General features: G+C 38.9%; 2 protein-coding genes across 2 annotated transcripts; both read right to left on the bottom strand.

The window, feature by feature from the left end:
* Window positions 1-40: 40 nt before the first annotated feature.
* On the bottom strand, window positions 41-1,285 carry LOC101315289 (transcription factor TT2-like). Its single transcript, XM_004289422.1, has 3 exons — window positions 1,153-1,285; window positions 781-910; window positions 41-581 (listed from the first exon to the last, which is right to left on the bottom strand). The coding sequence occupies exons 1-3, from the start codon at window positions 1,283-1,285 to the stop codon at window positions 41-43; spliced, it is 804 nt and encodes a 267-aa protein (XP_004289470.1).
* Window positions 1,286-4,275: 2,990 nt separating this feature from the next.
* On the bottom strand, window positions 4,276-5,605 carry LOC101315003 (transcription factor WER-like). Its single transcript, XM_004289421.1, has 3 exons — window positions 5,473-5,605; window positions 5,094-5,223; window positions 4,276-4,891 (listed from the first exon to the last, which is right to left on the bottom strand). The coding sequence occupies exons 1-3, from the start codon at window positions 5,603-5,605 to the stop codon at window positions 4,276-4,278; spliced, it is 879 nt and encodes a 292-aa protein (XP_004289469.1).
* Window positions 5,606-11,770: the final 6,165 nt, after the last annotated feature.

Raw genomic sequence — 11,770 nt, 5'->3', positions numbered from 1 at the left:
AAAAAGAAGAAAGCTCCAGGAAAATATTTAACCGGCCAACTCAATTATTTTGCCACTCATGGTTAATGGTGCTGCAACCTCCGACTTCAAAGTTCATGAACATATCTAATTCTTCCCAAAAGTTAAAAAAGCCAGTTTGGAGAAATTCAGATATGTCGAGTTGCCCTCCATTCAGATCCATTATCCAATCGTTCCAGGGCACAGGGTCATAACTGAGATCGTCCCCGTTTGGTTGAACATTGTTTGCCACGCCTCTGATTCGGACTCCCATTCCAGCACTCATTGTAGTACTGTTATTGGTATCACGACGCTGATGCTGATGATCTTCTTCTACATTAACATTACTGGCAAAACACATCAATCCTCCTCCTCCTCCAGGAACTTCATTGCATTTTGTCGGATATGGATGACCATCGTCGACCTCAATAGGGGATGGCAAGCTCTCCTCGGCAGTCTCGTTTCTCGGCACTTTTGGTTTCTTTCTTTTTTCTTCTGCCAGCTTCTTACTTAGAGTGGAGATCCAGTAGTTCTTTATTTCATTGTCAGTTCGGCCCGGAATCCTTCCTGCTATCAATGACCACCTGTACAAGTCTACTTTGTATTAAGCTCTGAAATGAGGCAAGTAGATTGTCTTTGAATTCTAAAAATAATAAAATGAAACCTAATATTGACCAAATATGCAAATGTTCATAAGTATAACAAATACTAAGCTTAATTAAATTTGAAAATTAGATCTGCGGGACTTGCATGATAAGAGGAAGAAATTTATTATATTAGGACCTTTTGCCTACAAGCTTGTGCATCCTGATAATTAGATCTTCTTCATCTTCCCTAATGTTGCCATGCTTGATATCGGGCCTTAGATAATTCAACCATCTCAGTCTCACACTCCTCCCACATCTCCCCAGACCTGCACACGCATTTAATTAACCAATGATTAATTAAGCAACCAATCAATCCATTCGCTATTGGTGTAAATTTGTAATTCTGGCTTCCAATACAGGCAGGCGAATTCCGCGTAAGCTACACAGGGCCGTCGTTAATTAACTGAATTAATTAAATAATTTCATAAACAATGGCGATTACAATTATTTATTTATCACAACGCTGTATGTCGAAAGCAAATATTTATGAAGGAAATTATGAACTTGCCAATCTCCTTAGCTATTTTGCCCCATTTGCCTGGACCGTGCTTCTCTACATAGTCCTTGAGAATCTGGTCTTCGCCAGCAGACCACTTTCCTTTCTTTTTTTCCTCCTTTTCGAAACCAGAGGTTTTTCCCATTTCTCGCTGGACAGATTACTTCTTCTTCTTCTCGATCGCTCGACAGAAGCCACAGGGTAGTTATCTCAGCATGCAGCTGGACGTTGCAAGCTAGAAAAAGACGAAGAACTATAGACATTCGGGTAACCCATAATGGCACCTTGCACAGAATAGCTCTGTTAGATATTTTGGACGAAGAGGTATATACCGTATATATAATATGTAGTGCTAGTTATCTCACAGTAACAAGAGGCTACTCGATTATTTATAACAAATAATTCTTTCCATTTTATTCTAGTTCACTCTATTCTAGCATTTCATGAAAAGTAAATTATGTTAGATGTGCTTCATCAAATGTATGATGGACTGACGTACGGTGAGAAACAGCAACAATAATTGAACTATTGAAGGGTGTAAATTTTCATTTAATTTAGATATCATTTAGGTATCGAATTAGATTAAATGAATTAATAGAACAAAATCTGTCAAAAAGAGACCGTTCGTGTAAATCGCAATTTCGAAAGCTCAAATGATCTCTCAATTAGATGAAACTTTACAGGAATTATCTATTCATTAACATTTGAATATAAATTGTGGTGCTGGTGCAGCAGAACTTTTTGTTTTTCTAGATTCTAGAATCGAAATGTAAGGGCTTGCTTAGCACATGTCACTTTTATATATCATCTCTTCTTGTATGACTAGTATCAGTTCATGATGGTAAGGACAAGTTCCAAAATTCCTTCTTTTGTTTTTTGTTTTTTTTGTTTTTGATGCGTTCCTAAATTCCTTGTTACTGAATCTCAGTTCTTCATTCGCTTGCAATAAGATATTTTTATAATTTTCAGAACTCTTCTGGTAATTAATGTTGTACGTTGGTAGCAATGAAACAGTAGATTTTCAATTTTTCATATAAATTGGACGTACACTACGAATAACGAAACCCTTGCCTTTGTTATATATATATACAGTCCGTCTCTGCTACGGACGTCCGCACCAGCAGACTCCAACAGCTTCCCCGACCATTTTCCATCCCCGGTAAGTCCGCCGAATTCCAGTTTTCCGGCCAGATCACTCAAAACTTCAAACAAAGTCAATCTGGTCGGAAAATTGGAATTCGGCGGACTCATCGGGGATGGAAAGTGGTCGGGGAAGCTGCTGGAGTCGGCTGGGGTGGAGGCGCGCCCTCGCCGACGCCGTACGGTGGTGAAAGGACGAAAATCCGCACCGTAAAACGGTACGGATGTCCGCACCTGAGAAAAGTTATATATATATATATGTATATATGCTGGAAGTAGTGATCGATGAAGAGATTCCATAGATATTTGCATATGCATGTAGTGCCATTTGCCCATTTCTGCAGGTGCGAAACAATGACTGCTTTTAATTGTCTTCAACTAAGTGCAGAGTGGTCCAGTACGTCTATTCAGTATGTGCTAAAGAACAAGCAAATGCTCCAGTTGTTTGGGAACCATGCAACCATTTCATTATCTCAGATTCTCGATATCGATCATCTGATTGGTTTCCGATCATCTGATTGGTTTCCATATTCACATGTTGAGCCTTTACTAGTAGCTGGCATGGTTTAGTCTTTCACTGGGGAAAAAGATGCTGCAACCTTACGGGTGTTGGCCTCAATGTGTTTTGCGTGGCATGGAAAACCCCATTTTTCCTTCGTTTTTTTTCCGGCCATTGAGTTGTGGTCTGGATCGATGCCTTCCAATCCCCTCCATTGCTATTGGATTTTTATTCCTCACGCTATCTGTTTACTTGTATATTATTTGAGGAGACGTACAGAAATTAATGAGAATGGGGACTGTTTCGGAGAAAACTTCAAAAGTTAGATTAATTTATGCAGTCTTTTTCAGAAATATGCACAATTATGAATGAACTTCTACGAGCTTATTCATATGACTTAATTTGGGTTTTACTACAAGATTAATACTTCTTAAAAGAAGAATCCGGATGACAAAAGTGGTTCCCCCCTTCAAGATCATATCTCAAACTATTAATTTCATGTTCAAAATTGTACTTAAAAGACGATTAGGGTTTTGGTTTTAGTTAAGCAATGAAGTGAACATGACCAGTTTCATCAGTTATTTTTCTAGCTGTCGATCGATATCGACTCTCGAACATTTTGTGTTACACGTTGGTTGATGTCATTAATTACGTACGTAACATCACTACACAAACAAAGAGAATAGCTCATATGCTTACGTACGTACAAACCACACTACTTAAATTTGTCTCCAAACAATAGATATATGTGGATGACATGTGGTTTCACATCGCTAGCTTTCTGTCATTGACAAATTCTAGTTTTTTTTTTTGTTTTGTTTTTGTTTTTGTTTTGAGCACATAATTGAGCATACAAAAATTTGATGAATTAGAAGATTAAATAATTTCAAATAATAATTAAGTGACCCTCATAAGATCATAGTCCTTAACATTCCCCGCTAAGGTAATGAATCGAGAAAATGTGAGGAAAGGTTCTGTTCCAATCAATTCAACAAGGTAGCTTCTTATTATTAGGGAGATATATATGATTTCCAGGTTCTTGATATGATTCCCCGCTAGAGATTTTTTTCATCATTATCACACCGTTTCCTCACTGAAAATCTTGACCCGGCCAGTACTGGATTCTGGTGCATGATTGATGAAGTTAGAAAATTAGTTAGGCAACATATTGAAGCCTAAATTCATAAGGAGTTATGTCTGTCTTAGTTCATAAGGAGTTATGTCTGTCTTAGTTCTTTGATGATACCTAAATTTCCAGCATCCTTACTACTATGGAAGCATACGAAACAATGAATCCAATAAACCCAAAAACCCTATCAACTATGTCGAACAACCAGCCACGGTGAATGTTGACACTTTTTGAAGTAAACAAATTGCAATTGATTAATTTCATTGATAGGAAAATTACAATATATATGAGTAAAACTTTTAATTAGTTGATTCTAAAGTGATCAATAATCTTATTACAAATATAGTGGCCGGCATTGCCATGCAAATCAAGAATGAATATATGCAAGAATCAATATTTCCGATACAGAAAGAAAAACAAGAAGCTCGGGATGATATTTAACCACGCAATTATTTGGCCACTCATGGTTAATGGTGCTGCAACCTCCGACTTCAAAGTTCATCAACATATCTGATTCTTCCCAAAAGTTCGAAAAGTCAGTTTGGAGAAATTCAGATAGGTCAAGTTGCCCTTCGTTCAGATCCGTTATCCAATCGTTCCAGGGCATAGCGTCATCATTGAGATCGTCCCCGGTTGGTTGAACATTGTTTGCCACGCCTCTGATTTGGACTCCCACTCCGGCACTCATTGTAGTACTGTTATCGGTATCACGACTCTGATGCTGATGATCTTCTTCTACATTAACATTACTGGCAAAACACACCAATCCTCCTCCTCCCGGAACTTCATTGCATTTGGTCGGATGTGGATGACCATCGTCGATCTCAATGGGGGCTGGCAAGCTCTCCTTGGCAATCCCGTTTCTCGGCACTTCTGGTTTCTTTCTTTTTTCTTCTGCCAGCTTCTTACTTAGAGTGGAGATCCAGTAGTTCTTTATTTCATTGTCAGTTCGACCCGGAATCCTTCCTGCTATCAATGACCACCTGCACAAGTCTACTTTCTATTAAGCTCTGAAATGAGGCAAGTAGATTTTCTTTGAATTCTAAAAAATAAAAAAATAAAAATGAAACCTAATATTGATCAAATATGCAAATGTTCGTAAGTAATTACGAATACTAAGCTTAAATTTAAAATTAGATCTGCGGGACTTGCATGATAAGAGGAAGAAATTTATTATATTAGTACCTTTTGCCTATAAGCTTGTGCATCCTGATAATTAGATCTTCTTCATCTTCCCTAATGTTGCCATGCTTGATATCGGGCCTTAGATAATTGAACCATCTCAGTCTCACACTCTTCCCACATCTCCCCAGACCTGCACACGCAGTTAATTAATCAATGATTAATTAAGCAACCAATTTACCAATTAATCCATTCGCTACTGGTGTAAATTTGTAATTTTGGCTTCCAATACATGCATGCAAATTCCGCGTAAGCTACACAAGGCCGTCGGTAATTAATTGAATTAATTGAAAATTTCAGAAACAATGGCGATTACAATTATTGATTAAGCACAACGATGTATGTCGAAAGTAAATATATATGAAGGAAATTATGAACTTGCCAATCTCCTTTGCTATTTTGCCCCATTTGCCTGGACCGTGCTTCTTGACGTAGTCCTTGAGAATCTGGTCTTCGCCAGCAGACCATTTTCCTTTCTTCTTTCCTTCCTTTTCGAAACCAGAGGTTTTTCCCATTTCTCGCTCGACAGATTACTTCTTCTTCTCGATCGCTCGACAGAAGCCACAGGGTGTACTTATCTCAGCATGCAGCTGGACGTTGAGCTAGAAAAAGACGAAGAACTAGAGATCGGGGTAACCCGAAATGGCACCTTGCATAGAATAATTCTGTTATAAATGTTGGATGAAGAGATATAGATAATATGTAGTTTAGGTATCTCACAGTAGCAGGAGGCTACTCAATTATTTTATAATAAATAATTCTTTCCATTTTATTCTCTCTAGTTCACTCTATTCTAGCATTGCATGAAAACAAAATTGAGTAAATTCTGCTAGATGTGCTTAATCAAATGCCTGATGGACTAACGTACGGTGAGAAACAGCAAAGGGTCTACTGTACGTGTTATAATGTGCAAGAATCTATATATAAAAACAAGTACCAGCCTACTGTATAACCAGTCTTCTACTGCTAGCTCCACCACTCCTTCACAGATAGATGACAAGCTTCAACAGTTCAACTACGTACGAAAAGGAAACCAAATGAAGAACGTAGGACAATAATGTATTTTGTTCTTACAATCTTACCTAATGTAAAATTTAGCTACTTCTACACCATTTGGTTGTTTTAATTGACAAAAAACTCGGCACACTTTGCAGATCGATGGTGAGACTAGTGTTCATTAACATTTGGATATAAATTGTGGTGCTTGTGCAGCAGAACTTTCTGGTTTATTAGATTGTAGAATCCAAATGTTAGGTCTTGCTTAGCACATGTCACTCTAGATATCTTCCCTTCTTGTCTAACTAATATCAGTTCATGATGGTGGTAAGGACAAGTTCCTAAATTCCTTTTGTCTTTTGGATGCGTTCCTAAATTCCTTGTTACTGAATCTCATTTCTTCATTCGCACTCTTCTGGTAATTAACGTCGTCGGCAGCAATGACACCAGTAGACTTTTTAACTTTTCATATAACTTTACACTGATGTTTTATCAGTGTCTAATGACCTAATAGCACCTGCTATAGAGGGGACTGATCCCTTAAGAGTGGCTGTAGGGGTGATAATAGCATTTTACACTCTTATCAGTGTGCATTGTCCACAATAGGGACTTAAACCTATCAGTCACCAATGGGGAAATTTTTATTAGTGTACACTACGAATAACGAAACCCTTGCCTTTGTTATATATATGCTGGAGGTAGTAATGATCCATAAAAAGATTCCAAAGATATTCACATGCATGTAGTGCCATTTCTGCAGGAGCAAAACAATGACTGGTTTTATGAACTATTGTCTTCAACTACTAGCTAACTAGAAAACCAAGTGCAAACTGGTCCAGTACGTCTATTCAGTAAAGGCTAAACTACAAAGAAAATGTTCCAGTTGTTTGGGAACCGTGCAACCATTTCATAATCGATCATCTCAGATTCTCAATAGCGATCATCTGATTGATTTCCATATTCCCAGTCTCATATATTGAGCCTTTACTAGTAGCTGGCATGTTTTAGTCTTTACTGGGGAAAAAGACCCTGCAACCTTACGGGGTTTGGCATTACATTCTTCAATGTGTTTTGCGTGGGATGGAAAACCCTAGCTTTTTTTTTTCCCGGCCATTGATTTGTGGTCTGGATCGATGCCCTCCAATCCCTCCATTGCTACTGGATTTTTATTCCTCTTGTTACTTGTATGTTATTTGTGAGGAGACAGAAATTAATGTGAATAGGGACTGTTTGGGGAAATATGCACAATTATGAATGAGCTTCTACGAATGTAGACAAATAGTTCTTATTCATATGACTTAATTTGGGTTTTACTACGTACAAGAATATATACTGCTTAAAAGAAGAATGCAGATGACAAAAGTAGTTCCACCCTTCAAGATCATACCTCAAACTATTAATTTCATGTTCAAACTTGTACTTAAAAAAGACAATTAGGGTTTTTCTTTTAGTTAAGCAATGAAGTGAACAAGACAAGTTTCATCGATTATTTTTCTAGCTCTCGATCGATATCTACTCTCGATCACTTTGTGTTACATGTTGGTTGATGTCATTACGTACGTCACAATACTACACGAACAAAAAGACTTAGTAAGAGATCATACGCTTACGTACAACCACATGCACTATTTAAATTTGTTTCCAAACAATAGATATATATGTTTGGGGTGGAGGCACTTGCACTCTTGCTAGCGGTTTGTTCCGGCTATCACAGTGGCAGCCTGATTTCAAGCCTGGTGATGCTCTGCGTCAAACTCACTCCCAAATTTGGGTGAGGCTGTATGGTTTAAGCCAGGACTACTGGCATCCGCAACATCTTATGGAGATAGCTAGAGGTGTGGGAACTCCATTGCAATTGGATAAAGCTACCAAAGAAAGAGAATTTGGCTTTTTTGCTAGAGTTCTTGTCGATGTTGATCTGGCAGGTAATTTACCGTTTTCATTGATGGTTGAGAGAGAAACACATTGTTTTCCCATTGATGTTGTGTATGAGAATATGTGTGATAATTGTGGTATGGTCGGGCACACCATTGATCGTTGCAAACACCGTAACAAGGAGTCAGCTAAAGATGATCCTATGCACTATAAAAGGGTGGTGGAGGGCTCCAAGCACCCTAAATAGGTCATTCGTCAAGAGTACAGAGTGAAAAACGTACAAACCCTCGGCGCAGCAATCTCTTCCTACAAAGTCAGTTTCAGATGTAAGGATTACACAATTTGTTGACCAAGCTTTAAAGGAGGTGGTGGACAACGAGCTGGATCGTATTGCTGGTTTGGTTATCAATGAACCCACGGAACCCTCTTCCAATCGTGTCGATGATTCGGTGCTTAATGGAAATAAGTTTTCAGTCCTTCATGAGAATGTTACAGAAGTAATGGTTGAAAATGCTCACGAGAAAGGTGATGGCTTTGTGATTGAGAATGTGCACAATACTCATCTGGTGGCTGGTAATATAAGTATGAATGTTTTTGCTGGCCATGCTAATGAGGTTGATGAGGATGATGAGGATTATGATGATATTGATGATTCTAGCGTTGAGGAAATATATGAGGATGATAGTGGTCATAATAATCATAGCTTAGAGAGGACTTATAATTCTCCACAGAGTCAAAGTTGGCATGACACGGTAGTGGAGGACCAATTAAATAATCAAACTGAGGTTTCCACAGGTGCAGTCCCCCCTGGTTTTGAGCATGTGGGTGTTTTAGCAAAGGATGTTTCTTTAATAACTAGCCATGTTGAGAAAGGAGTTCTAGTGGAGGACGATTTTGTTAAGGCTCTTTCAAAATCACAGAAGAAAAAACAGAAACAACAAGCCAAGCATGTTGTTGTTGCTGCTGCTAGTGAGGGTCCTTATCCAAAAAGGGACTGGAAAAAAAATCAAAAGTATGCATAATGAAGGTTCTTTATTGGAATATTAGGGGAGTCGGTAACTCTGACTCTCAATCTGAACTTTTAAATATTTGTCGTACTCAAAGACTTGATCTGGTTTGTATTTCTGAGCCGATGGTAGCCTTTGACTCAATCTCTTCAGCATTCTGGTCTGCTTTAAATTTGGACTTTGTTACGGTTAATGATCGAGGATCCAGGCTTCCAAATCTTTGGTTGCTAAGAGGTCGTCATGTTCCTAGTCCAATGATCATATCTAACACGAAGCAACAAGTTACTATTCAGGTTTCTTTTGATAATGAGCTTAGTCAATTTTCTTTTGTTTATGCTTCTACTTCTTACATTAAGCGCAGGGATTTATGGCATGACTTCTCAGTTATTAGTGCTCAAACCACTATCCCCTGGATGGCAATTGGTGACTTTAATTCTGTGTTGGGAGCTCATGAGAAGTCAGGGGGTCCTCCTCCATATCGTATTTCTTGCTTGGAGTTCCAGAATATGTCAGATGCTTGTGATTTTGTCCATTTGGACACTGTAGGTGCCCGTTTTACTTGGACAAATGGTTGTGGAACTAGGGTGCATGTGGAGCTTCGATTAGACAGATCCTTTTGCAATACTAGTTGGTTTGAAGCATGGCCTTATTCTAGTTGTATTGCCCTACCTCGGGTAGTTTCTGATCACACTCCTTTAATTTTCTCTGCTTCAAAGCTCTCCCCAAGTGGTCCAAAGCCTTTTCGGTTCCAGTCCATGTGGTTGAATCACCCTACTTTTCGTGACACAGTAGCTACATGTTGGACTTCTAGTAAGTTTTGGGGCTGCCCGATGTATGTCACTGTGCAAAAATTGAAGGCCTTGAAATCTTGCTTGCGAAATTGGAATAAAATGGTATTTGGGGATGTCCATCAGAATGTTAATAAGGCTCGTGAAGCTTTATCTGCAATTCAGCAGGACATTGCTATTCATGGTATGACTAACCAAAAATTTGAAGATGAGGTTGATGCAAAATTTCGTGTTTTGAATGCGGTCAAGATGTAAGAAAGCTATTGGAAGGATAGAGCTCGAGTAAAATGGCTCACGGATGGGGATCGTAGTACTTCATTTTTCCATGCCTATGCCAAGGTTCGTTCTACTAGTGCCTGAATGTCTTCAATTCATGATGGAGAAAGGATTCTTTTTGAACCCTCAGATATTGCAGCTCATGTAGTGGGGTTTTATCAAAATCTTTATTCTTCCTCCTCTACTCCAAGGAATCTAGATGAGGTATGCTATGTTATTCCTTCTTTGGTCACCAATGCAGAAAATGATTGGCTTACAGTAATCCCTTATACTGAAGAAATCAAAAATGCTGTCTTTGCTATGGATGCTTCCAGTGCACCAGGCCCTGATGGATTTCCAGGTTGTTTTTATCAATCTTGTTGGGATATTGTCGGTTCGGATGTTGTTGCATGTGTGAGGCAATTTTTTTATGCAAAATTGGCTGCTTCCTAACATCAATTGCAACTTCTTGGTTCTTCTTCCAAAAGTTCAGGATGCCCATGAAATTACTCAATTTAGGCCGATTGCCTTAGCCAACTTTCTTTTCAAGATAATTCCAAAGATCTTGGCTTCTCGTTTGGGACCAATTGCTGATCGTATAATATCTCCAGCGCAATGTGCTTTTATTCCAGGTAGGCGGATTACTAGTTGCATTGGCACAGTGTCTGAATGCTTTAATCTCCTTGATCGCAAGGCCTACGGTGGTAATGTGGGAATCAAAGTGGATATTGCTAAGGCATTTGATACGCTGCATTGGGATTTTCTACATAGAGTCCTCAAGAATTTTGGGTTCTCTAATATTTTCACCAGTTGGATTATTACTATTCTTAAGTCGGCAAGGTTATCAATCTTAATTAATGGTTCTCCTCATGGGTTTTTCTCTTGTTCTCGTGGTGCGAGGCAAGGGGATCCTCTTTCTCCATTATTATTTTGTCTTGCCGATGAAGCTCTCAGCTGTGGTTTATCTATGTTACTTGGTTCGGGTCGATTGAAGCCTATATCTTTTCCTAGAACCTGCACTCCCCCTTCTCATGTTTTATATGCAGATGACCTTATTGTTTTTTGTCGTGGGGATAAATTATCTCTTAGCCATTTGAGAAGGTTTTTTTACCGTTATAGTGCAGCTTCTGGTCAATATATTAATGCGGCGAAAAATACTTTTTACCTTGGTGCCAAGTATCATCATAGGCAAGCGACAATTCAACGAATATTGGGGTTCCATGCAGGTCGATTGCCTTTTATTTATTTGGGTGTCCCAATTTTTTGTGGCAAGCCTCGGAGGTGTCATCTTCAAGTTATTGCTGATAAAGCAAAATCAAGACTTATGGGTTGGCAGGGACGGCTTCTTTCTATGGCTGGTCGGACTCAATTGGTGCAATCAGTTTTTCAAAGTATGTTGCTTCATAGTTTTTCTGTGTATCAGTGGCCGGTGTATTTGGTGAAGAAGCTAACTTCATGGGCACGAAACTTTATTTTGTCTGGTAATATAGGGACTCGGAAAATCGTCACTATTCGTTAGGCTCAGGTTTGTGCCCCAAAGCTGGAAGGTGGGCTTGGTATTCATGATCTTTCCTCTCTTAATTCAGTTGCTATCCTAAAGTTTGCTTGGGATTCTTTCTCTTCTCATTATCAATGGGGGGATTACGTACGGTCAAGGTATCCTATTCTATCTGCCTGCAAGCTGGGCTATTGCAAATCCTCAATTTGGCCAGGTTTTTGGTCGGTTGCTTCTGGTTTTAGACAAAATTGTCGATGGTTA

This window comes from Fragaria vesca, linkage group LG1, assembly GCF_000184155.1.
Source record: "Fragaria vesca subsp. vesca linkage group LG1, FraVesHawaii_1.0, whole genome shotgun sequence".
Classification (NCBI taxonomy): Eukaryota; Viridiplantae; Streptophyta; class Magnoliopsida; order Rosales; family Rosaceae; genus Fragaria; species Fragaria vesca.
Note: the sequence above shows the minus strand (reverse complement) of the source record. Positions and strands in the feature narration are given on the sequence as shown.